We start from the raw sequence: 26,145 nt of genomic DNA, 5'->3' as shown, positions 1-26,145 counted from the left end.
GCCAGACAGCAGATTGTTAATTTTTGGTTTTTAATTTGTCTCCAATAAGCAACATCATCTGCCTATTCCCACGTGAGAAGTGGGTCCTGAGTGAAGGTGGCTAAGGTACCCACTTTGGGAGTCGAAGGCAGAGAGGTGGAAGGCCTTCAGGCTCAGACCCCCAACTGGGTGAGTTATGTTTGGAGGGCCCCCACCCCCACCCAGGGTAGGTTAGATTTCATCTAGTTGGCCCCTGAGAGTAGTAGAGAGTGTGGGGGCCCTGGGGACCCTGTCCTGGGACAGTTAGAAATTTGGAGGTCCCCAGGCCCTGGGAGCAGTTAGAGGTTAGGGGAGGTTGATCCTCACCCCTGGGGGTGGTTAGAGGCTCTGGGCTGTTAGTGATAGGCTGCCCAAGCTTCTGCCCTGAGGAGATGTTAGAGATTTGCTAGGGTCAGGGGGCGGGGACCCCAGTTTTGGGAGGGAGTGGTTATGAGAGTGAGGGAATGCTCTGAGCTCCTACACAAGAGCTGCAAGTTAGGGGGGACCAGGGCTGGCTGGGGCTCCGCTGTCCCAGAAGAGCTGGGCGTCCTGCCTGGGAGATGCAGCTGTCACTGGGGTTTCTCCCCCTCCGTGGTCCTGGCCTCCTCCTTAGCAGGAGGTGAGGACTTCCTGGGGGAAGCTGCAGTGCCGGGGTTGGGGCTCCCTGACCCCGACTGAGCATCAATGCTGGCATGCTCCTTCCGGACAAGGTCCTCCAGCTCCTTCTGTAGGGGACAAAGTTCCCAGAGTCAAAGGTCACCATGCCTCATGGGGTCAGAAGACCCATGGGACAGGCATCCAGGGACGGGGCTCGGGGTGGGGTGGGTGTCCCAGGCTCCTCACCTTCCATCCGAGGAGGTCAGCAAGGGCCAGGCAGCCCTGGTCACAGTCACCCAGCCAGGCCACGTCCCTGCGGGCAGGTGAGAGAGTCTGAGCTCCCAGGCTTGTCCCAGGCCCCCGACAGCGAGGCCCTGTTCGTGGAGCATCACGCCCTCCCGCCCACTTTGGCCTGTCCCTGGCAGCGCCACCCCACACGGCACTCAGGCCTCACCTGTAGGCCTTCTTGGAATCGAAGTCCATGCCTCCTCCGAGGCCCATCATCATTCCCAGGAAAGGGTCAGTCTGCAGGGAAGTAGGTGGGGTGGGGGTGGCGGAGCTAAGAGCACAGACCCTCAAGCCCGGAGGCCTGGGTTTGTATCCCAGCTCCGTGACTTTGCTCAAGGGACCTCTCCGAACCTCAGTTTCCCTATCTATCGCGTGGGGGTGATCATCGAACCCACTCCTAGAGTTGTATTATCAGTGGGTTGATACAGGGAAAATGCTTACAACAGCGTCTGGCATGTGGCATGTTTTTGCCTATTCGAGGAAACATCGCTCTCCAGGAGGGAGCCAGGGCTTGGGAGCGAGGCCACCTGGGTGGGGGGTGGAGAGGACCGAGACGTAGAGGGGACTCTGATGCCACTGCTGAAGGCCCTGCTCCAGCTAATCTGATTCTTCAGTCCCAGGAAGTGCAACAACCCTATTTTGGTTGAAGTCACACTGAGTTGGGGTTCTGTCACTTGCTTGAATGACCCGGAGCCCTATGGAATCTTAAGAGTCAGGGCAGCCTGGAACTTGACCCCTCTGGATTCTGGAATCCCTGGTCCTGAGCTGAGAGGTCTGAACTACTGGGTTCCCTAGAGACCTGTCCCCTCATACTGAGGAAGCCAGTGGGAGGGAATGGGGACCCATCTGATGAGAAGGCAGGGAAGAACGAGGGGCTGTGTATAAAAGCCAACTCACCTGGCCAGTTTTTTCCTTGTTGATGAGCAGGCGTGGGGTGGAGAGGGGTGCCCTGGGGGAACGATGATCTGGGTGGTGACGACCTGTTCTGGCTCCCTCAGCCTCCAGTGCCCCCCAGCCCAGGCCAACCACTGACTTACTTGCCGATGAGGGACGCGAAGGGCTGCACCTGCAGGGAGGTGCCCATGATGATAAGCAGGTCCACTTTCCGGAAGTCCTATGAAGAGGGAACAGCCAGGAGGGCTCCAGGACCCTCCGCCGGGGCTGGGCCACTGTCCCCTGCTCCCCACCACACACCCACCTGAAGCCAGTTGGGGAAATGACCCAGGCTGTCCCCTCACATGAGCTGAGGGCAGGGTGGTGGCAGGGGCACTTACTGACTGTATGCAGGAGAAGAAACGCGCTGGAAGGTTCTCGCCAAAGAACACGATGTCTGAGGTGGAGACAGACGGACAGACAGACAACACAGGACAGAAAGAGACAGTGAACAGAGGGAGGCAGAGACAGACAAAGACAACAATAGGCAGGAGCAGAAGGCAGACCTGAGGGCTGGGTGGGACGGTGGAGCAGCAGGGACGGGCCAGGGCTACAGAACCCTCTCCCTGGAGAGAGGGTGACCAGAGGTAGGGTGGGTGGCAAGTGTGGCCTTCTTGGGAAAGAGTTGGGGGTGGTTCCCAGTTGATTCTCAGTTTGCCCCTGGCCCCAAGGCTCACCAGGCTTCACCACGCTCTGACACTTCTCACACTTGGGAGTCACCTCGGAGAAGATCTTCTCTGGGCGTGGAGAAGGGGAAGGAGAGAAGGAGGTAAGAGGCTCTGGGCTGGGGGCTGTAGCCTGCCTTGCTGCCTTCCCCTGCCCCTTCCTTCACTGTCAACACAAACACACCTCAGTCACCAGGGAACCTCCTGGGGTGTCTGCCCTGCTCAGGAAGGACCCCCACCTCAGAGAACTGCCCCCACCACCCCAAATGCCCCAGAAGTGCAAGGGTGGTTCCCAGCAGCACCAAGCTATAACTGAAAGAATACACAAATCAGCAGAGGCCACTGGATTCCCTAAGCCCCGCCTAGGAAATCTGGACTTGGAAGTGAAGCTCTGCCAGTGGTTCTCTGAAGGCAGCCCTGATTCATCCTGGTTTGGAGGCCTGGTGGTCCCTGGCCAGGTAGCAGAGAGAGAGGGAGAAATATGCAGATGACCCTGGGATGGGGACAAATCCTTAGGCCCAGCTGCTGCCCAGCCTGGGGTTCTGGGACTGACCTCCCCCACACACACACACACCATGCTTATGACAATCATGCACTTTATTACTTATTAAGTGACTAAGGAAACTTGAAACCATTCTGTCACTTGCAACTCACAGACTCCTAGCTCATTTGTTCAACGATTCATTCATTCCTTCGACACACGTCTACAGAGCACTGTTTTAATGCCCATCATTTAATTTAAAACATTTCTGCACTGACAGTATGCTATTTTGTGGGTGCTGCCTGGGATACTGCAGTAAGTGAACATAATGGGGTAATGTTAACTGTACATTACCCCCAGCTGCACCGGCGGGGCTGGTCAGGGCTCCTCACCCCAGGGGCGGTCAGCTGGAGTTTTATGAGAAAGGCTACGCTCCAGAGGCTCTCCTACAAGTGCTGTCCTTATCTCCCATGGACAGAGGCTTTGTGAAGGCAGCATAAAGAGTGTCAGAAATGGGTTTTCATGGGTGAAATAAGTGATTTCTTAATCAGCACAATGGACGACAGAAGTAGGCTCTTGCTGACATTCCAGAAATGTGGATTGGCTGGATTGTTTTGTTCTTTTTACAGACACTCTGCCCTTACACGAATTGGGACGATGTCTTTAGCAAGCCCTGTAGTCTGCACCCCGAGGGGCAGCCCCAGCCTTCACCCCTAACCAGCCCTGTGTCTGGCTTCGCACGCCATTGATTCTGTCCGCCTGAACCTAATGGACTAATTGAATCCTGTGCTTCTCGTACAAGTGCTTGTCCAACATGGTCATCACAGCCAGGTGTGGCTCTTTAAATTCAAATTAATAAAAATTAAATACAATTTAAAACTCAGTTCCTCAGACTCACTAGCCACATTTCAAGTGCTCAGTAGCCACATGTAGCAATATTGGACAGTGCAGATAGAGAAGCGTTCCCTCATCCCAGAAAGTTCTATCGGACAGCCCTGCTCTTCTTAGAATTTAGTTCCTTTTGCCTGATGAGCACTCATGTGAGGCAGGGTCAGAGCCCCTCAAAGGACAAAGACCTAGGGTTGCATGACCTCACAGGCCGTGTGACCACTGCTAATGCACGTCTCTGTGTGTGGCTGAACTGGGTCTGGAGCTTGTTTCCATTCTAACCTGGCTGCGAGGTGGTACTGGGAGCAATGAAGCCCACTGCCACCTCAAACCTTTGGGGACTGCCATTATCTAGGAAGGAGAGCCACAGGGCTGTGCAGGACAGAACTGGCACCCCCTGGGTAGAGGCCCTGTGCCTGGCATGAGGAGTGGACAGTGGGTGGGAGGTCTGCCCTTGTGGATGACCTCCAGCCCCTCACCTTTCATCCAGCTGAGCGTGTACTCCCGCCCACAGAGGGGGCTGATGCAGTGCGATGTGTAGAAGGTACCATGGGCCTCCACGAGGTCCTCGGGCTCCAGCCCTGCCACTCGCTCCAGGGTGTCTATGTTCTGGACGGAGAGATGGAGGGAAGAGGCTCGGGAGTAAAGCCTACCCCTCAGGGGCAGAAGACAGAGCAGGGAGTTGTGGCCAGGAGAAACGAGTGGGGTAGGGTGAGAAGGAAGGGAGGGAAAAGCAAGGGGCAGACTGTATCTGAAAACTCTTGATTCTGGCAGTGCCACTGAAAGGATAAAAGTCACGGATGCTCACGGGCAGGGGCCCAAATTCAAACATCTATGAGCCCCGGCCCACAGCCACTAACAGCCCATATGGCATTTTTCTGCAAATCCAGGCCACTTTGCTTCCATTTTTCAGAAAACTTGTTTTGTTAGAACCACACACTTTAGTGCCACCTGCCAGAAATCTGTTGAAATAAATGTATAAACCTACAATGTTTCCATTGTAAATGGAGCCCCCTCAGATGTGGCTTCCTTGTGCAGTACCCAACCTGCACAGCTGTCTGTGGCAGCCTTGGCCAGCCATTAACGTAAACAGACAACTCAGGAGGGACTATTTGGTTTTAAACACACTGTTTTCCTATTTAGCAGTCAGGTTTCTTACTATTGTGTGTTTCATAGATGGCATATTAACTTATATTCTTATAAGACAGAAATACTTTCCTTATTGACCAAACAAGAATATTCATCTCTTCCACACAGACTTTTGTGCTCTCTCATTTTTCTCAAAACACACAGCCCCTCTGGAGCAGCTTTTGTATGCCTATGAGGCAGGTGCTAAAGGACACTGGCAGATGTTACACAGAGATGGCCTGTCATGTGCGGCCCACAGCTGAATCGACAAGGTTTCCTGGAGACTCCATGAACAACTGGAAGGGTTCCCTTTCCAGGGCAGACACCCCAAATGCCCTCTCTGCTCCTTGCCAGTAATCAGCTTATCCCCAAAACATGCAGACAAGTCACTGTTCCCAGACTTTCTGTAGCTTTTCCCCTTCCCCTCTTCATTAGAAATCTCAGTTTGGCCTTTGTTACTTGATTCAGTCTACTGATCAACTCCTTTGCACGTGAGGAAGCAGTGTGCATGGAAATAACTCAATAGCATGCATCAGAACTGCCTTAATGCCTCTGTGCTATTCTTTGACACCATGTTTAATCAAGAAACCACAAATGGGCTGGCCAGGTGGCTCAGGTGTTTGGACCACCGTTCTCCTGCTGCCCAGGTAGCCTGTTCCATTCCCACATGGGCCAGTGAGCTGCGCCCTCTACAGCTAAGATTGTGAACAACAGCTCTCCCTGGAGCTGGGCTGCTGTGAGCAGCTGGAGGTTGGCGGGAGCTGCTGCGGGCTACCTTGTGCTGCCAGGAGTGACCGGTGGCCAATGCGAGTGGCCGGCAACCAGCGTGAGTGGCCGGCAGCTGGCGAGAGTAGCTGTGAGCGGCTGACCGACGACTGGCGACCGACTGCCTCAGCCGGGGGGAGCGCAAGGCTCATAATACCAGCGTGGGCCAGGGCGCTGGGTCCTACACAACTACACTGAGAAACAACGGCTTGAACCAGAGTGTATGTGGGGGGGAGGCGGAAGAAGGGGGGAGAAAAGCCACAAAGAATGAGGCTGAACTGTATGTACCAATGTGAAGTGATCTCTCCAAGATGTTAAAAGGGATAAAAGTACAAAGGCAGAGTGTGTACAGGATGTGAAAAAATATCTATACATTTGTGTATCTGTTTGCCTAAGCATAGAATATCTTCAAAGGAGACACATGAAGGAGCCAGCAGCAGCTGGGGGCTGGGCAGTAAGGCCCAGGAAGTACCTACTAGAGGACAAGCACTGACCACGTGGTGATACACAGCCACTGCCATCTGGCCCTGGCGCCTGGCAGGAAACAGGCCGTGGAAAGGACGTGGGCCCTGGGCAAGGGCGGGCAGTTCCCAGAGTGGGCAGTGGTCATTCAGCTCCAGCCACCCGCTCTCCCCAGGAAAGCTACCCAGGGTGCAGCCAGCTCTTCCCAATTTTCAGGAGGAGCCTGAAGTCTGGATTTTCATCTGAAACTTTGGAGATCTTGGTTTCCTTTTTATTTCAAAACATCACATCCGTAATTGACACATCACCGATGGTAGCTTTTTAAAAGCATGAAGCTGCTATGTGAGTGATATGGAAGGGTCTTCCAGACAAGGGGTCAGATGAAGGAAAGCTAAGTCCAAACCCTATATACAGTATAAATGCCATATATGTAGTTAAAAGAACGTTTTGCTGTGGAGATCACAGTGACTTGAGTGAACAGGGCAACTGTTCTCATGTTTGAATGGATACTTGTGTCTCAAGATAAAAATAGCATCATACATGCTTCAGAAGTGCTACGTCGTCACAATTCAGAAAGAGGTGAAGACAACGTGTTCCAGAGAACTAGGTCAGTGACTCAAAACTGGCTGAGGTCAAGGAAGAAGGTGACAAGTTTGAGAGAAAAAAAATGGTTTCATAAAATGTGGGAGTGGAAAGATATTTTTTTTCCACCTTTGTCTATTTTAGGTAATATGCCATTTTGAAAATTACGTGTAATTAAATTCCATGCATTAAATATTGCAAGTGGGGTCAGGGGAGATGCCTGCACAGTATACTTGTATTCACGTTGGCTCTCATGTAAAAATAGTGGGCAGCTGGTGTGCTGTCGTGGTCAAGGGCAGGGGTTTTTGCCTCCAGCTGAGCTGGGAAGTGAGCCCACTGAGCCTCTGATGGGGCACTTTGTCCTGGGCCTGGGCTTCTCATGCTGGGGCCCTGTGATCTTATCCTGTCTGGTGAGTTTAAACATGAATATATGCTGCTCGTCCAGCTCAAGTCCAGACTCCTATGTCCAAATGTCTGTCTGCATCTCCACGTGGGGGTCTAACAGGCATCTCAACCTCGATGTGCCTCAAAGTAAAGTCTTCCTCTGCGCTCCCCTGCCCCTCCCATCATCTCAGTAAAAAGCGGGAGGTGCTCTGGCTGAGAGCCGTCCAGTTGTCCTTGACTCTTCCCTCCCCATCATGAATCATTTCACATCCAATCCATCACCAAGTCCTGTTGGCTCTACCTTCAAAATGGATGCATGACCTGCCCACCTCTCCCCCTCCCCGGCTCCCACCCTGGCTCAGCCTCCGTCCTCTCCTGCTTGGATCATCACAGCAGCAGCATCCACAGTCTCTGTAACCCCCTCCCCACTGCCCCCACAATCTGTCCCCTACGCACAGCCAGAGGGACACCTGGGTCAGGTCATGTCCCTCCCTGCTCAGAGCCCTCCTGTGGCACCATCTCACTCAGGGTAAAGAACAAAGCCCTCCCATGGCCTCCGAGGCCCCACATCATCGGAATCTCCCTGTCACCTCCTGACCTCGTCTCCTCCATTCTCTCCTACTAGTGTCCTGCTGTCCTCCTCGCTTACTCAGATCCGGCTCAAACACGCCCAATACATCTCCCTCAGGCCCTTTGCACTAGCTGTTCCCTTTGCCTGGAGCGCACCCCCCCCAGATAATCCCATGGCCCCCTCCCTCCCCATCTTCAGGTCTTTGTCTAAATGTGTCCTCCTCAGTGAGGCCTTCCCTGATATCTTATTTACAACAACACACTCCATACCCCCGACACACACACACACACACACACACACACACACACACACACTTCTGATTCCCTTTTCCTGCTTAATCCTGCTCCACAGAACTCATACCATCTGCCACGCTAGATAAGCTACTTATCCATATTGCCCACTGTCTCTCTCCCCACATTAGTGTGTCAGCTCCAGGAGGGCAGGAAAGTTGGCTCTGTTCGCTGCCAGCAGCGCCTGGCACTGGGTTGACACTCAGTAAACACTTGTGACAGAAGCTGACAAACAGGGATGCCAGCAGGGCCTTGGTGAGGAGCCCATGAAATCATGCACAGAGGGCACTTGGCTTCAGGTGAGCTGTTTGTATCCTGTCTGAGCCACGTCCTGCAGATACAACTGACTCTCTTGGAAGAAAGGTCAGGTTTATCCTGAGCTTGGACTCCTTCAAGAAGGAGGCAACCGTCCCCTCCACCACACACCACTAGCCCTAGGCAGGAGTACCTGCCCCCAGTTGAGAAATCTGACCGGAAAAGAATTCATCCACCCCCTGGTGGCAGCTTCCAAGGCTGCAGGCTCCCAACTGCCAGGTGCGGGAAGGAACTACTAGAACACCTATTTAGATCCAGGCACGCTCTCTCTGTTTTATACACGTTGGGTTCTGAGGTATGACTGACAGCATGCGTGATATCACTGTATAGCACATCATGGAATTCAATACTCACAAAACAAAGGCAGAGGTGCAAACGTTTGTTTACAAGTAGGGTGCGAGATCCCGGACGGCTTGCCGACTAGTCCAGGAGCCAACAAGGCGGCCCCCTTGCCTGCGTACTCCATGGTGAGGCCCTCGGCTCAGCATCTGACATGCATGAGCCATGGCCCCATGCGCACAGGAGGCCTCTGTGCACATTATAAAAAGGTGCCCCTTCCTTAAGACAGTCTGTTCACCAGTTAGGACGTTGTCATAGCATATGGATTTGGTTAGATCAAGTCACTTTGGTGTCATCTGCTGGAAAGCCATACCTCATATGAAATCTCTGGTGCAAATGGTGCCCCCTCCCCTCAGACACCAGGTCCTTTCTCAGTACACAGGGGAGCGCTCTGAGAGGAGTTCAGTGCCATGTCACCACAGACCTGAAAGGGCGAAGCTGTTCTGGCCTCTGCTTTACAGAAGGGGAAACTGAGTCTGAGAGAGGGGAAATGACTCATTGCAGCTCACATGACAAAGAAGCAGTGGCCGGAGCTCTTAGTGCTGAGGTGCCAGGCCACATCCAGCCCGCCCTCTTCCTCCCAGGATGCCCACAGTCCCACCTACCTGTGTGTAGCAGCGCACGAGCATCCCCTTCTCCTTCAGCAGACGGATGAAGTAGTGACAGAGCGTCGGCTGCAGAGGGACAGTCAGAACCAAGCTGATAATGGAGAAGTTTCCCCTACACCGCCACGTGCAGAAAGCTTCCAGGCACTATGCCTGTTCTACCTCATGGAACCATTACATCGACCATCATTATCCTCATTTCACAGAGAGGAAACTGGGGCACGGGGAGGCTGACTGTCTTGCCAAAGACACACAGCTGGCAAGCTGCAGAGTTGGGATTCACTCAAAAAAAGCAGCCTGGCTCCAGAGTCTGGGCTCTTCTGTGGACTGTTAACTCACTTAAGCCTCACAACGACCCTTTTCATATAATGTTATCAGCTTCATTTTACTGATGGGAAAACTGAGGCTCAAGGTCACAAAAGCAGGATATGAGGGATTTGGAGTTGGACCCAGGCAGTCTGGGCCCAGAGCCCATGTACGTAATGACTATATAATAAAACTGGTACAAAGGGCCCTTCCCATGCCTGCTGTCACTTAACCTTTTCTGTTCCCCCTACAAAAAAGAGCTCACCTTGAACTGCCCAGGATAGAGTTCCTTGGCGAGGGCAAAGAAGGGCTCTGGATGTTTCTGTGGGAGAGAGAGCAGAGGGCAGGTGGGTACCCAGATGCCCCTGGTGAGATGAGAGCAGGTGACCCCATCCCCACCACCCATCATTACAGACATTCCTCCCTGGGAGAGCACATACCTTGAAGTAGCCAATCTCAAAAATGGCCTCTGGGTAGGGAAGATGGTACTTCTGCAGGTTGGCATAAAGGCCGGTGGATGGGGAGCGGAAGTCGGGGATGCCCGCAGCTGAGGGAGGAAGAGCAGAAAGCAATCCAGCAGGGACCTGGGCCTCATCTATATCACAGTAACCCTCCCAAGTGAGGATCCAGACCTGGCTCCCCTCAAGCCTGGAAGGGGCTCCCCCAGACCTGGGGGCAACTACTGGGGGAGGGGGCACTTACACGTGGAGATTCCAGCTCCCACCAAACAGATGACTCTGTGACCTAGAGGAGAGGAGTTTGTGCATCACGTGACATGGTTTGCTGAGCCCCAAAATCATACCGCCCACCACAGCCCCTGACACTGTTAACTCCACGCTAGGCTCTGGGGCAAACATTTCAGATGCATGAATGGTCCTCCCAACCATCTTGAGGCGAGTGGTGTTAACATCCCTATTTTACAGGTGAGGAAATCGAGGCTCCAAGAGAGGAAGCAGTCACACAGTCAACTGGTGGAAGAGCCAGCATGGGGACAACGAATCTGTTGTTTAAAATTACACCAACTTAGACAGAGTCCAGAAAAGGCCACTGGGAGAGAAGTTTCTCCCCTTAACTAGATCTGCACAAAAATGTGTACGATCTTAGTAAGGAGGCTGGGGACGGGGGGTTCCCCCAGAAGAGCTACAGGTTATTGTAAAAATCTCTGGTAGCAATTCATCTTGTGGACACAATCTGGGACGACCACCTATTTCTGGCATATTATACACATTCCTTCATCACATTTTTTCCCTCCATAATCAAACACACATTGGCCACCAGAAGTCTGGTGATTTTCAGGTGAAGACCAAAGATTTGCCACTCTCAGCCCACACCCAGTGAATAGCAGAAGAGTGGATAAGAGCTTCAAATCCTGGCTCTCCTGCTCATCAGCAGGGGGGTCTTAGTTCAGATCACCACTCTAGACTTTAGCTTCCTGGTCTGTAAAATGGGCATTACAGTACTGACCTTGGAGGGCTGTTGAGAGAATGAATTCATTCATGTAAAGCTTGGATCCGTGCCCAGCACTGAGCAAGCACTATATAGCTGACCCTTGAACAACCCAGGGGGTTAATCCACGTATAACTTTTGATTCCCCCAAAACTTAACTAGTAATAGCCTACTGTTGACTGGAAGCTTTATTGATAACGTAAATAGCTGATTAACACATATTTCTTATAATAAAGTAAGTAGAGAAAAGAAACTTGTTAAGAAAATCATAAGGAAGAGAAAATACATTTACAGTATTTGTTGAAAAATAGCTGCGTATAAATGGACCTGCACAGTTCAAACCGGTGTTGTTCAAGGGCAAATGTATATGTTTGCTGTTATTCTTTGAGTCAATGCATTAAACTTCTTGAGACCCATGATTCGTATACCTATAAGCACTTGGGTCCCCCTTTTTTACCCCCGTTCAGAAAAGACTAGGGGAAGACATGGCAGGGGTCACATCACTTCACAAGCACACCGAGCCGGGCAGAAACAGCCCAGTTGCCTCTTCAGCTGCTTGCTGGCAGGCAGCCCTCCCACGCAGTACCCTGGCATCTGCCTGTCAGCTGATGAACAGACACAAGTGAGGCCCTGTGAACCGGGCGCCTCTGGGGTGTCCTGTCCAAGGAGGACAGCAAGGGTGACAAAGGCTGAGGCCAGCCACAGCCTCTGCCCTCTGCTTCCTCTGGGGATGCCATTGGACCAGGCCTGGCTGAATGTGGGGGAGGAGCAGGCATGGGGGAGGGATCATGTGCTCTGAATTCCGGGGGCCTGGGGCTGGGTCCTGACTCCGTGCCTCAGTTTCCTCCTCTGCCCACATCACTCCTGTAATGACCACACAGGTATAATGTTGTGAAGATAAATGAGAGGAGGCCTGTCAAATGCTTGGCCCAGTGCCTGGCAAACAGTGAGGGCTCAATTAATTGTTATTGTTTATCATTATCCCCTCATAGGCACCCTCAGGAGCCAATTATCCAAAAATCCAGGTGCAGGAGGACAGAAGGAACAAAAGCTTTGTAGCCACTGCCTGCGTTCTCTGGGGCCCACCCGAGCCAGAAGTGGGCTAGAGACAGCTGCCAGGCCTGCCCAGGAGAAGCAGGCGCAGGGCGGCGGGCCCGGCTGGCTGAGGAGGAGCTGGCAGCAGCTGGAGGACACGGAAAGTGGAGAAGACGGCCTCAACAAAGGGCTGCTCAGGACCCTCAAAGGGTCGATTGTTCTAGTAGAGGACTGCTGATGGCTTGGTTTCGCAGACAGCTGACCTCAACTCACAGCAAGAAATATAAATTACACGGTGACCCAGTAAAGAGGCACCTACACACCACACCTGAAAGAAGCTTCCTGTAATAACACTCACAGGCAGCACTTCCACAGCTCTTGCTGTTTCCGGTCCTGTCCCAGGCATTTACATCTCTATTAATTTTTTTTTAACCCCTAATAACTCTATGAGGTAAACATTTATTATTATCACCTTCATTCTATCAAACAGGCCTGGCCAATCAGACCACAGCGTGAGTCAGCAGTGGAGATGTGACCTAGGTCTGGCCAACCAGAGACACGGTGATTGGTTCCTGGTAAGAATGTGACCAACCCTGGGCCAACTCGAGCCAATCTGTGCTCTTTTGCTTGAAGCAGAGGACAAAGATACTCTCTTCAGGGGGGGCTGCTAGGCTGGTGGAACTGGCATTGGAGCTGCCAGGAGCTACCTTTACCCCAACACGCAGGAAAGCAGCCAGAGAGGGTTAAGAGTTTTGATAACATGGAAGCCCCTGGACCCAGCCATGCTGAAAGCTGGATTTCAGTTAAGGGGTCAACACATTCCTTTTTTCTGGCATAAGTCAGTTTGAGCTGGGTTTCTTGTTACTTGCAGAAAAAAGGCGTGAATGGTTCAAGTGGCTGGAGCTGAGAAATCACTTGGGGCCAGGAGGGGGGCAAGTGGCCCAAGGCAGGTGGGGGACTTACAGCGCTCACTCAGCATGTAGCGGGCCACCCCTTCCAGGGTGAGGTCGTCCAACAGACGCTCCTTCTGGGTGCCCAGGCCCAGCGTCTGGGAGAACAAATTCCGCAGGAAGTCCACTGGCCAAAAAGAAGAGAGGGAGCGGCTGAGTGGGTGTCAGCCAGGGTGCACAGAGGCCCTGAGTGCCCCTGCCCCAGCCCAGGGATCCTCTGCCTTTCCACAACTCAAGGCTCCATGCCTGGCCCAGCCAGGGGCTTCCAGGTGCTGGCACAGAACCATTATTACATAACTTGAATGTCACCCTTGATGGAGGTGAGGGGTATCACCCAGACCCCTGCCCTAAACGGCCCCCCACCAGAACCGGCCTCCCAAGGAAGATACTCACTCTCCGCTTCTCCGCCAGCTGCTCCTCCCTCAGTGTCTGAATCTGAGTCCTGGAAGGGGTGGAGGTGGAGTGGCCAGGCCCAAGAAGTGAGGTTAGGGAGTAGGGGGTGGGGTGACACCCCAGTTTGGGAAAAAGGCCCTGGCTGGTAGGTGGGCCCGAGGAAGTGAGGGGCAATGGAGGAACAGCTCTGGGGGGCAGTGTGGGGGATCTGGGACAGGCTGCCTGTGCAGGGGACCTGGCCTGTCACTCCCAAGGAGCACAATCTCATGTGAGTGATTTCATTTTTCTGAGTCTCCGGGGCTCCTCTTCTTGGAGATGGAGCTCAGAGGGTTCCCCTCTCAGGAGACTGTTGTGTGATGAAATGAGTTACTGTGTGAGGTGCTCAGGACAGCACCCCGCGGGGTAAGAGCTCAGGAAGCGTTAGCTGTTGCTATTTCATATGCCATGACCCTATCCTCCCCCTGTATCTCTCCTTGTCCCCTGTAGTGTAGGCCTGCTGCCCCTTCCCAGCACCCCCGCAGCCCTCCTCACCAAAGTCAGTTGATAATAATGGAATAATGCCAGTGAAAACACCTCGGTCCTCACCCTGCGTCTGGAAGCCCCAGATAGCCTTTCAACCTCTCTATCTCCTTTATCAGCTCCGCGCATTGGCCAGGCTCCCAAATTGCAGGTCTGGAACTGTGTCCAGGGCTCTCCCTGCTTTGTCTCTCCACCTTCCCTGGGCTAGCTGCCTCATCCATGCCACTGATGATGCCATCTCTCTGTCCCCTGATGCAGGGTTCCCATGGCCTCCTGGAGGCTTTCCCCTAAGGGTCCCAGGCCCCTCACTCCCACTATGTCCCACTGAGTCCGTTGGCCTCAGCCTCTCCTCCAAGCCTGCTCCTCCACCTGGGCCCCATCTAGTGTGGCCTCCCACACTGGATGCCAGACGCCTCCCACCTCCCTCCCTTGCCCTCCCACCATATTTGTCCCCTCCCCAGGGCTCTACCTGGTCCAGTCTGTCCTCTCCGCACAGAGGCCCTTGTCCTAGCCTCCTCCCTAGGCTGCCAGCCTTAGTCTCCACCTGCAATCTACTCCATGACCCTCTGCATGATGGTCTGGGGCGGCCCACTCCCCTCCACTTTACAGGCCCTTCTCTTTGGTGTCTCCAGTCTAATCACATGATCACGGACATCTACAGGGTCCACCATGCTGTCAGCTCCACGAAAGCGGGGGTTTTTCGTGTTCACCACTGGATGTCCAGCACCAAGAATAGGGTCTGACACCTGGCAGGAGCTCCAGAAGTATCCACCACTGAATGAATGGATACCTGCTGTACGCTAGGCCAGGGCTAGGCCCTGCAATGGATCCCGTATACACGCAATTCTCACCAACTCACTCTCCTGCTTAAAACTCCTCCACAACCCCTCTCCCTCATCACACACTATCTGGTTCCAAGTCTTTTTGAATAGGAACCTCCCTCCCAAACATTTAAAATTTTGTATTGCTCTTTAGATTGTATAAGCTTTGTAAAATGTCTGACTCTTAGACAATATATAACTTGGGGCACCTGCCTTATAATTCCCACTCCCAGTACCCCGTCGAGATAACCACTATTAACAATACAATGGTAATTACTTCAGATTGTTTCTCTGCATGTGAAACCCATTATTTTTCCAGAAAGGGGTCATACCATAGCACAACGCAGCACCCTGCATCTTCTGCAGAACAAGATATTATAGACCCACCTCATTCTTTTCAGCAGCTGCTTCGTGGTGCATTGTAAGGGGGTCCCATAGTTCATTTAACCCATCTATGGGCAGCCACTTGGGCGGTTTCCAGTTTTGCCCCATATGGACAATGCTGCAATTTACATCCTCAAGTCTCTCTCGTTGGGACTGAGGATCCTTTTTAACATTAAACCTTCTCTCTGACAGTGGTCCTGCTCTGGGAGCCAGGCAAGGGAGAAGCCCTGGCCTGAAAGGAAGCTCTTATACCCTTTGCTGTGCATCTGTGAGGTGCTTTAACCACAGCTTCTGCACTGCCTACATCTGAACAGCGATCTCGCGGCTGTGGGGGGCTGGCATTCTTTCAGGCCACAGACAGTGAGGCTCTGTGGATAGACTCAAGGGCCCTGCCCAGCACATGGGAGCAACTCGGCCTAAGCGGGAGCTGGAGGTACTGGCAGGCCTTCGGGCCTCTGTCAGGCAGCCTGTCTATTGCTCTCTGAAGCATCTGGAAAGCAGTGTGCTGGGTGCTGTGGGTTGTAAGCCTTTCTCTGCTCTTCTAGCCGAGGGTCAGAGGACAGGATACTTAACAACTCTGCCTCAAATTCCTCATCGATAAAATGACCACAATAGGACTTGACCCCCCACAGGGATGCTGGGAAGATGAAATGAGATGAAGCCCATAAAGTACTAAGCAGAGTACCCGGCTGAAGTTAAGTACTCAATAAATGCTAAGCATGCGTGTAATTAGCTGACCACCCCAGCCAGTGCTACTGAACACATCACATTCTTCCATGCTCCCAGGTCTTTGCTCTAGCTGTACCCTCTGCATGGGACACCGTTTCTCACTTTGCCTAAGAAAATTCGAAGTTGCTCTGCACATACTACGATGTGTCTCTACTTCAATTTGACTCCGAGACCAGCCTCTAGATTCCTCCAGGGGAGGGACTGGCTGGAATCTCTGGGCACCCACAGTGCCCTGAGCTATCTACACAATCACCCCATAGGGTCATTTTCTAGTCACTTGTCCATGAGATCTGTGAGTTCAGGGACTAAATTGGATGTCTGACTCCTCCAGGACCAGCATAAATAAGGTTCAGAAGGGAGTGGGCGGGCAAGGAAAGAGGAAAGTTCGGGAGGACAGGCCTGGGGCTGAGGCTGCACCCCCTTCTCTGACAGTCCCCTGAATCCACAATTCCTCAGGAGGCTGAACTGGGAGGTGGGGCAAGGGGTTGGGGTAGTCAGCTGAGGGACCTGGGGTAACTCTCCCCTCTGTCCCCTCCCCCCAGGGGAGTGGGATGTGGGAACAAATGCATCTCTCTCCTTCCCTCCACCCTTCCCTCATCTCACCTGAGCCTCCTGCACCTTCCCTGCCTGGGTCTCCAGAGGGTCAGAGGCTGGGGGAGGAGGGGGAGCAGATGTGGTTATAGTGGAGGGAATGGTTAAGGGGTCATGAAGGGCTTCAAAGCAGGGGTTGGGGGCAGGCAATAAGACCCACCAACCTAGTTATACTGCGGCAAAGGGTAATGGTGAAAATGGAGTAAAGGGAAGAAGGGGATGGGGAAAAGCAGAGTGGAGTGTGCTGGGAAGAGAGGTGGTTAGTGAGGGACAAAGGGGCTGGGACAGGAAGGATTAGGGAGGAGAAAGTAAAGGACATATGGTATGGAGGAAACCTTAGGAGGAGTTAGGAAGGACATAGCAATAGTATGTGAGCGTGTTTGCAGGGAGGGTTAGGTTTACAAGTAGAGATAAGTTTAGAAAGAGAGAAGAGATACTCCGACGGGAGGTGGATGTGTGGGAGACGAGGTGCGCTGGGGATGGTGTGTTTAAGAGAGGCACAGGAACTAGAGGGAAGAGATAGGAAGGGACACCAGGGGTCCCCTAGCATTCTACAGTTCCCCCTAACAATCGGGTACCCTTAGCAACCGGGACCGCGACAACCTAAGTCCTTAGCAACGAGGGTCTTTGGCAACCCAGGTGCGAGAAACATGCGATCGTTAGTAACTTGGGAGACATGGCAAACGAACCCTTAAAACCTCGACACCCAGAAACCCACAAACCTAGCAATATGGATCACTTAGGAACGGCCCCCCGAACCCCACTCCTCCCCACGCAGCCCCAATTTCCTGCCCACCACGCCCGCCCTCGGGCCCCGGGGCCTGCAGCCCTCAGCCAGGCCCCGGCTAGGCCCGACCCTCCCACCGAAGCCCCCGACTCACGGTCCGGCTCGGCCATGGGCGCGGGGCGGGGGCCCTCGGGGCTGTCACCGACTGCTCGGTCCCGTGACGGCACCGGAAGCAGGAGGAGCAGCGATAGGGTAGAGAACTACAACTCCCAGAAGTCATCGAGGCCGCATACACGCTTTCGTACAACCTCGGCGCGCGCCCCTCTAAGGTAAAGATACAGGCGAGAGCCGGACTACGAGTCCCAAAATGCCCAGCGCCGGCAGCCATATTGGTAAAGGGCGCCCGGAAAATATGAGAACGGGTCGAGAGAGGGCTGTAGTCCACCTGAATACTGTGTGATTGGTCACGGTGTGATATGGGGAGGGGCTTGAGCTATTTAGCCCACTCTGATTGGATGAGCCAGGGGGGAGTGTTGGGGAATTCCCCGCAGGGCGGAAGTGCCAGTGCTCCAGGCAGAGCCCAGAGACAGGCGGGCGGCCGCGGGGGCCCCTGAGGCTTCGGGGGCCATGGCCGGGGTCGCGTGCTTGGGGAAAGCTGCGGATGCCGACGAATGGTGCGACAGCGGCTTGGGCTCTCTGGGTCCCGACGCAGCGGCCCCCGGAGGACCAGGACTGGGTCCGGATCTGGGCCCGGGGCTGTCGTGGGCACCCCTAGTCTTCGGCTACGTCACTGAGGATGGGGACACGTGAGTGAAACTTAGGCTGCCAAACCGGGCTCTAGGATACGACATCTGATTTCCTATTAGTCTTTATCCCGGCTTCCCAACCTCTCCTAAATCTGACTTCTGATGCTTGATTTACTGACCTGTAACCCACAGGTCCTAACCTTCAAAAACACCAACCTACTATCCAATTTTGATCCCAACCCAATAATTTCTGACCTCCTTTCTTGAACTCTGGATCTCAGAGTTCCACATCCCTATCCATTGATCCCAAAACTCTATTTGGTTTTCCTGACCCCAGTTCTGAGACCTTTATTAGAACTGTAGCTCAAGCAATCTCCTTCTGACCTCTAACCTCTCCAAATATGGTCTTTGATCCTTAGCTCCTGATTTATGAGCGTTAGACCTTGATTTCCAAAATTAATACTTGGTCTTTGACTTTAAGATCCCATCTTCTGTGCACTTATCTTTACATCTCATATTCAAAGAGAAAATGTAAGCTCCATGGTAACAGGGATTCATCTGTTAAACAAATATTTATGGAACACTACCACGTTCCAAGCCCTGTTTTAGGTGCTGGTGATAAGGCAGTGAAGAAAACAGACAAAAATTTACAACTTATGCCCTGTAGAGTGTACATTTGGGGGAGAGGGGTACATAGAAAGATAGGAGGAAGGAAGGAAGGGAGGGAGGGAGGGAGGGGAAAAAAGAAAGGAAGGAAAAAAGGGAGCGAGAAGGCAGGAAAGAGGGAGAGAGAAATAGAAAAAGAAAGAAGAAAGAAAAGGCAGGAAGACAAAAGAAAGTAAAGAAAAAGACACAAAGTAAGAAAGAAAAGAAAGACAGGAAGAAACAAAGAAACACAGAAAAAGGAAAAAAGAAAGACAGGAAAAGGTAGGCCAGAAGATAGTGAGTTCTTTGGAGAAAAATCAAGCAGGAAAATGAGGCAACCAGATTACTGGGGAAAACACTCTGGGTAAAAGAACAATGCTGGAAAGGCCCAAGTGAGGGATTGTACCTGGGGTTTTTGTGTGTTGTTTTCTGCTGTATCCCCAGTGACTGAACAGTGCCTGACCCATAGGTGGCACTCAATAAACATTGATCTTCTCAAAGAACCTACTTGGCCTCATTAATTCTCTCTCTCTCTCTCTCTCTCTCTCTCTCTCATTGATTTCTGTTCTGACTTCCATTATTTTCTTTCTTCTGCTTACTTTGGGTTTAACTCTTCTTTTGCTAATGTCTTAATGTGGAAGCTGAGGTCATTAATTTGAGACCTTTTTTCTTTTCTATTATAGGTGTTGTGTGCTATAAATTTCCCTAAGTACTGTTTAGCGGTGTTTCACAAATTCAGATATGTTGTATTTTTATTTTCATTCAATTCAGCATACTTTATAGTTTCTCTTCTGATTTCTTCTTTGGTCAGTGGATTTTTTAGAAGTATGTTATTTAGTTTCCAGGTATTTGGAAGATTTCCCAGATAACTTTCTTTGATTGATTTTTAATTTAATTCCATTGTGGACCTAGAACATAACTTTGTATGACTTGAAATTTTTTACATTTACTAAGACTTATTTAATGGTCCAAAATATTGTGTGTGCACTCGAAAAAAATGTATATTCTGATGTTGTTGGGTGTAGTGTTCTCTAGATGTCAATTAGAGGTCATGTTGGTTTATAGTGTTCCAGTCCCCTATAGCTTTGCTGACGATTGCTGTCTACTCATTCTATCAATTATTTAGAGACGGGTATTGAAATCTCCAATAAGAATTATGTATTTGTCTATTTCTCCTTGTAGTTTTATCAGGTTTTACTTCACGTAATTTGATACTCCGTTATCAGCGGCACAAATGTTTAGAAATATTCTGTCCTCTTGATTCATTGACCTCTTTATCATTATGAAACAGCCTTCCCTATCTCTGGTAATATTGCTTGTTCTGAAATCTACTTTGATATTAAAATGCTTCCTACTGCTTTCTTTTGACTGATTGGTGTTAACATGATATGATATAGCTTACTCCACCTTTTATTTTTAACCTATTTTTTAATATTTATATTTAAAGAGTGTTTCTTGTAGGCACATATAGTTGGGTTTTGCTTATTTGGTCAATCTGACAATTTCTACCTTTTAATTAGAGTGTTTAGACAATTTGCATTTAATTATTGATGTGGTTATGTTTGAGTTTATCATATTGTTATTGGTTTTCTACTTATCTCGTCTCTTCTTTGTTTCCCTTTTCTTTTTCTGCCTTCTTTTGGAACAAGTACATGTTGTCCCATTATATTTCTTTTGTTGGCTTATTAGCTTTAACTTTATGTTTTGTTATTTTAGTGGTTTCTCTGCAAGACAGGGATGGCAAACTCTGGTCTCGAGGCAAAATCCAGCCACTTACCTGCTTTTGTGTAGCTGTGAGCTAGGAATGCTTTTCACATTTTTAAATGGTTGAAAACAATAAAAAGAAGACTATTTTGTGGCCAGTGAAAATTATATGAAATTCGAATTTCAGACTCCATAAATAAAATTCTGTTGGAATATAGCCCCGATCATTCGTTTCCATGTTGCCAGTGGCTGCTTCCACATCACCACAGCAGAAATGAGTAGGTAAAAGAGAGAACACATGCTCCAAAAAGCCTAACATATTTATCTGTCCCTTTACAGAAAATGTTTGCTGACCCCTGCTTTAGAATTTATAGTGTGGGGGGCGGCTGGATGGCTCAGTTGGTTAGAGCGCCAGCTCATAACAACAAGGTTGCCGGTTCCATTCCCACATGGGATGATGGGCTGCGCCCCCTGCAACTAGATTGAAAACTGCAACTGGACTTGGAGCTGAGTTGCGCCCTCCACAACTAGCGTGAAGGACAACTTGATTTGGAGCGATGGGTCCTGGAAAAATCACACTGTTACGCAATAAAAATTTAAAAAAAAGAATTTATAGTGTGCAGCTTTAACCCTCGAGTGATATTATGCCACATTGCATGGAGTAAAAGAACCTTAGACTACATTATTTCCATTTGTCCCCTCCTGGCCAAAGCTGTTGTGGCCATGCATTTTACTTACACGTGTTATAAACACCACCATACATTGTTTTATTTTTGTTTAAACAGTCAATTATATTAAAAAATATATATTTTAAAGAAACATAACAAGGAAAAAAATGTATATATTTACCTATAGTATTACTGCTTTCAGTGTTCTCTAGTCCTTCTTATAGATCCATAATCCCATGTGATGTCATTTTCCTTTTGCTTGCAGGTTTCCTTTATCATTTCTTATGGTGTGGGTGCTAGTAATGAGTTCTTTCAGGTTTTGTATATCTGAAAACGTCTGTATTTTGTCTTCATTCCTCCCCGCCTTTTTCTGCCTCCCCGCCCCCACTCCGCTTCAAGCCATTGTTTCTCAGTCTAATTGTGTAGGACACAGCTCCCTGGCCCACGCTGGTATTGTGAGCCTTGTACTCCCCCTGGCTGAGGCAGTCAGTCGCCGGTAATTGATTGGCCCCTCACAGCAGCTCCCACCAGCCACTCATGCCGCCTGCCGGCCACTCACGCTGGTCACACACATGCTCCTCGCAGCACACAACCTTGGTGTTAGGAGCATGGCTCGCCAACCACCTGAGCCACCGGGCCGGCCCTTGTCTTCATTTTTGAAAGCTATTTATGCTGTGTTAAAGCATTCAACTTTGATAGTCATTAGCTTTGAGTATGTTTAAAATGTTGCTCCATTGCAGTTTTTTGCATTATTCCCTACGCAAAATATGCTGTCATCCTTATTTCTAGTCCTTTCTACTTAAGATATCTTTTTCTATGGCTGCTGTTAAGATTTTTGGTCTTTATCATTGATTTTGGACAGATTCTTTTATGATGGGCCTTAGTGAAGTTTTCTTTATGTTTCTTGTTCTTGGCAGTCATTTAGCTTCTTGGATCTGTGGGTTTAGAGTTTTCAGCAAGTTTGGAGAATATTTCAGACATTATTTCTTCAAATATCTTTTTCTATCCCCCTCCTCCTTTAAGGACATTGTCCCACAACTTACTGATATTCTTTTCATTTTTGAATAGTCTCTTTGTGTTTCATTCTGGAGAGTTTCTGTTGTAAAGTCTTCAAGTTCATTAATCTTTTCTCTTGCAATGTGTAATCTGTTGCTAATCCCATCCAGTGTATTTTTCATTTTAGATGCTATAGTTTTTGTTTGTTTGTTTGCTTTAAGGAGGGCACAGCTCAGAGTGGCCCATGCGGGGATTGAACTGCCAACCTTGGTATTGTCAGCACCACACTCCCACCACCTGAGCTAACCGGCCACCTCCCGGATGCTATAGTTTTTATCTTTAGGAGTTCAGTTGGAGTCTTTTCCTTTTATCATCCATGTCTCTACTTAACTTTTGGAATGTAGGAGATACAGTTATAATGGACTGCTTTAACATTCTTGTTTGCTAATTCTAACATCTGGGTCAATTCTGGGTCAATTTCAGTTGATTAATTATTCTCATTATGGGTCATGTTTTCCTGCTTCTTTGCATGCCTGATAATCTTAGATTAGATGCCAGATGTGGATTTTACCTTGTTCAGCTGGCTAGTGATGTGTTTCTATAAATATTCTTGAGTATTGTTCTAGGATGCAGTTCAATTACACGTAAGTAGTTTGATCCTTTTGGGTTTTGCTTTTATGATTTGTTAGGTGGACCCTGAGCAGTTTTCCATCTAAGGCTCATTATTCTTCACTACTCTTCCAGAGTATTCTACCCAATGTCCTGTGAGTTATGAGTTTTTCTTAGTCTGCCTGGTGGGAACAGGCACTATTCCGCCCCTGTGTGAGTGATGGGCACATTTCTTTAATCCTTTTGGATGGTTTCTCCCCCAGACTGGGGTAGTTTCCATGCTCTGATCAGTATTTTCCTAAATACTTGAGGACCCCTCTGCAGATCTCCATGGTCTCTCCCTGGGCAGCTCTCCTCTCAGGTTCTCTGTCCTATGACTCTAGCCGCTTGGCTGTCCCCAGACTCAGCTCCATCTCCTCACCTCAGGCAATCTGCTGAGCCTTGCCTGGGTTCCCCTTCTCTGCACCGTGGCTTGGAAATTCTCAAGATACTAAGCTGTGGCAGTCACTTGAAGGGTTCACCACATTTGCTTCCTGTCTCACTGTCATTCACTGCATGATGCCCAGTATCTTGGAAACTGTTGTTTCATGTACTCTATTTTGTCTAATTTGGTTGATTCAGACGGGAGGGAAATCTGGTGCATATTACTTCGCCTTGAGAGGAAGTAGAAATCCTGCTTAATAAATATTGATTAAACAAATTTGCTGAATTCACTCTGACCTGACCCTCTCAGATTCCCAACAATTAGTTGCAGAACTGTGGTCACAATGCCTAGCACACAGTAGGTGCTCCGTGTTTGTTGAATGAATGAATGAATGAATGAATGCAAAGATACTTGACCTCTGCCTTCTGACCCCTGTGCTTGTCCTCAGGGCACTGCACTTGGCAGTGATTCATCAGCATGAGCCCTTCCTGGATTTCCTCCTAGGCTTCGCGGCTGGAACTGAGTACCTGGACCTGCAGAATGACCTGGGCCAGGTGAGCCACTGGGGGACAGTGTAAAGCTTGGGGGCCGGGATTCTCAGTGCAACCCCTAACCCTTGCCTTCTGTTCCTTGCAGACAGCCCTGCACCTGGCAGCCATCCTGGGGGAGGCATCCACAGTGGAGAAGTTGTATGCCGCGGGCGCCGGGTTGCTGGTGGCGGAGCGTGGGGGCCACACAGCGCTGCATCTGGCCTGCCGCGTGGGGGCACACACCTGCGCTCGTGTTCTGCTCCAGCCTCGCCCCCAGCGCCCCAGGGGAGCCCCAAATACCTACCTCACTCAGGGCCCTGACCGTGCCCCTGACACCGACCACACTTCGGTTGCCATGTACCCGGAACCCGACTTGGAGAAGGAAGAGGATGAGAAAGAGGAGAACTGGAAGCTACAACTGGAGGCTGAAAACTATGAGGGTGAGAGCACCTGGCTCTGGGCTCAGTTCTCCTGATTCGACACCTAGTCCCTTGCGAAATAATCCTGAGACTTCAGGGACCCAGGCATTGGGACCAAAGACTCCTGCTTAGGCCCCAGATTATTGAGAATTGGCTGTGTGGAACCCAGGACCCCCACCTGGAGGCCCCAGACCACTTGGAACCCACAGGCCTGGAGCTACTAGGCCAGATCCAGGTATAGGGCCCAGTGTCCCCAGCCGGAAGGCACAACTCACCCAGCCCACCCAAAATGAGAGAACTCAAGGCCCGGACTCAGTGTGAAACTCTGGCAGCCCAGGTTCCCAGAGATTGACATCGGGGTTCAGGGACAGCCCTCCTCAGCCAGGCATCATGGGAAGAAAGACCCTCTCTATCCAGGGCCCGGGCATCTAAGTCTCAGCTCCCCCGTCTCTAAGCCCAACTACCTGGGACCAGGTCCCTCCACAAAGGGACAAGTCATCCAGGACCCAGTGTTCAGTGCTCACCTCATAGGCCCTTTACCTACTCAGGACCCAGGAATGTGAAGTCCAGGTTCTTTGTGAAGTAAGACCAGAGGCTCGGGTCTCCTGGCCCCGAGTCAGGCCTCCTGTCCTTAGCCGCCAGGCTCTTCAGCCACAGGCCCCAGACATCCCACAGCCTGGGCACTGGCACTGCCAGCAAGTTCCAGTCCACCTGAGACTGACGTGTTTGCGGTGCAGGTGCCTCCTTGACACACCCAGGAATTTAGGAGCCAGGCCCCAAACTCAGTCCCCCTCAGGCCACAAAGCCCCCTAGGATTGTGGCACTGGGGACCCAGGCCCCTCCCCCCATCATCTGACACCAGTAGCTTTGTCCCCAGGCCACACCCCACTCCATGTGGCTGTCATCCACAAAGATGCAGAGATGGTCCGACTACTCTGGGAGGCTGGAGCTGACCTCAACAAACCGGTGAGTCACCCTAGGGAGAAGTGTGGCAGGGGTTGTTCCCAGAATGGGGCAGGGCCTCCTCTGACCTCTCTGCTGCACCCCGCAGGAGCCCACGTGTGGCCGGAGCCCCCTGCACTTGGCAGTGGAGGCCCAAGCGTCTGATGTGCTGGAACTTCTCCTGAAGGCGGGTGCCGACCCTGCTGCCCGCATGTACGGTGGCCGCACCCCACTGGGCAGTGCCACACTCCGGCCCAACCCCATCCTCGCCCGCCTCCTCCGTGCACATGGAGCCCCTGAGCCTGAGGACGAGGACGACAAGCCCAGTCCCTGCAGCAGCAGTAGCGACAGCGACAGCGGGGACGAGGGCGTGAGTCAGGAGGAAACAGTGGGTGGCCCAGGGGGGGAGTCAGGGTAGAGGGGCAGGTGGGAAGGAGAAGAGAAATCAGGCAGCACATTGAGACTGACCTTGGGCTGCTGCGATTAGAGAACTCAGGCAGGAGAGCAAGCAGTGCAAGTGACCTGTACAGGGGTGGTGGGGAGAGCTTGGGCTGTGGTGGTTGAGAAATTAAGGCAACGGCAGAGGGAGAACTCAGGCAGAGGTAGAGAAAAGACCTCAGTCCTGGTGAGTGGTAAATAGGCAGCGGTGGGCAGCAGCGTGGGGAGTGATTTTGTGGAGCATGAGTTGGAGAACTCAAACTGTGGGAAGATGTGGGCAGCAATGGGGAACGACCTCAGCCAGCAGTGAGGAGGTTTCTTTGGAGAACCCAGGCAGCAGGGATACTACCTGGGGCAGGAGATGACATTGAATGGATGCGGTTGAGGAATTTGGGTAAAGGCGGGGGTGGCGGGAGACCTCAGTGGCTGTGGCTGCTGAAGAACTGGGCTGGAGCCCAAGCAGTGGTGATGGGAGAACACAGATCACCCTGAACATGATGGGTGGAGAACTAGGAGCAGGGAGGTTCAACTACGAGTGAGGGAGCTCGGGCTTCAAGGCAAGACTCAGTTCTTAGGGTGGTGGGAGGACTCGGGCAGTGGGGAAGGTGGCAGCCGCCTGAGCCCTTCTGCCTGGCCTCCTCTGCCCCCAGGATGAATATGATGACATCGTGGTCCACAGTGGCCGGAGCCCAAACCGGCTACCTCCCACCCCAGCTTCAAAACCTCTCCCTGAAGATCCCATCTGATTTCATTGTTAATAGCATTTCCAACTTAATAAAATCCCAGTTCTGAGACCCAAACACTAGATGGAC

General features: G+C 51.2%; 2 protein-coding genes across 4 annotated transcripts; one reads left to right on the top strand and one right to left on the bottom strand.

The window, feature by feature from the left end:
• Window positions 1-11: 11 nt before the first annotated feature.
• SIRT2 (sirtuin 2) lies at window positions 12-17,511 on the bottom strand. Of its 3 annotated transcripts, XM_019751454.2 has the most exons (16): window positions 17,367-17,474; window positions 16,498-16,544; window positions 13,442-13,490; window positions 13,062-13,175; window positions 10,320-10,361; window positions 10,058-10,164; window positions 9,883-9,939; window positions 9,312-9,380; window positions 4,350-4,479; window positions 2,514-2,573; window positions 2,178-2,233; window positions 1,941-2,017; window positions 1,801-1,852; window positions 1,070-1,140; window positions 862-928; window positions 12-743 (listed from the first exon to the last, which is right to left on the bottom strand). In XM_019751454.2, the coding sequence occupies exons 1-16, from the start codon at window positions 17,380-17,382 to the stop codon at window positions 588-590; spliced, it is 1,170 nt and encodes a 389-aa protein (XP_019607013.2). In that variant the 5' UTR covers window positions 17,383-17,474; the 3' UTR covers window positions 12-587. The 3 variants fall into 3 exon arrangements, with proteins under 3 accessions (XP_019607013.2, XP_019607012.2, XP_074170470.1); XM_019751453.2 differs by lacking the exon at window positions 16,498-16,544 and having other exon boundaries at window positions 17,367-17,511; XM_074314369.1 differs by lacking the exons at window positions 13,442-13,490; window positions 16,498-16,544 and having other exon boundaries at window positions 17,367-17,472.
• Window positions 17,512-17,761: 250 nt separating this feature from the next.
• NFKBIB (NFKB inhibitor beta) lies at window positions 17,762-26,133 on the top strand. Its single transcript, XM_019751399.2, has 6 exons — window positions 17,762-18,018; window positions 23,453-23,558; window positions 23,641-23,974; window positions 24,831-24,919; window positions 25,005-25,265; window positions 25,984-26,133. Exons 1-6 carry the CDS (start codon window positions 17,840-17,842, stop codon window positions 26,077-26,079), a joined length of 1,065 nt encoding a protein of 354 aa, XP_019606958.1. The 5' UTR covers window positions 17,762-17,839; the 3' UTR covers window positions 26,080-26,133.
• Window positions 26,134-26,145: the final 12 nt, after the last annotated feature.

This window comes from Rhinolophus sinicus, linkage group LG11 (genome assembly GCF_036562045.2).
Source record: "Rhinolophus sinicus isolate RSC01 linkage group LG11, ASM3656204v1, whole genome shotgun sequence".
In the NCBI taxonomy this organism is placed as follows: Eukaryota; Metazoa; Chordata; class Mammalia; order Chiroptera; family Rhinolophidae; genus Rhinolophus; species Rhinolophus sinicus.
This window is presented reverse-complemented; position numbering and strand designations above follow the sequence as displayed.

What these genes read in the sequence shown, in the direction of transcription:
- NFKBIB (XM_019751399.2), top strand. Translation starts at nt 17,840, where the DNA reads ATGGCCGGGGTCGCGTGCTTGGGGAAAGCTGCGGATGCCGACGAATGG. An exon ending in GAGCTGACCTCAACAAACCG is followed by an intron (nt 24,920 to 25,004) that starts GTGAGTCACCCT and finishes TGCACCCCGCAG; the next exon opens with GAGCCCACGTGTGGCCGGAG. An exon ending in GCGACAGCGGGGACGAGGGC is followed by an intron (nt 25,266 to 25,983) that starts GTGAGTCAGGAG and finishes CTCTGCCCCCAG; the next exon opens with GATGAATATGATGACATCGT.
- SIRT2 (XM_019751453.2), bottom strand. Translation starts at nt 17,492, where the DNA reads ATGACTTCTGGGAGTTGTAGTTCTCTACCCTATCGCTGCTCCTCCTGC. An exon ending in TCAGAGCGTGGTGAAGCCTG is followed by an intron (nt 2,234 to 2,513) that starts GTGAGCCTTGGG and finishes TCTCCACCTCAG; the next exon opens with ACATCGTGTTCTTTGGCGAG. An exon ending in ACAAGGAAAAAACTGGCCAG is followed by an intron (nt 1,141 to 1,800) that starts GTGAGTTGGCTT and finishes ACTTCCCTGCAG; the next exon opens with ACTGACCCTTTCCTGGGAAT.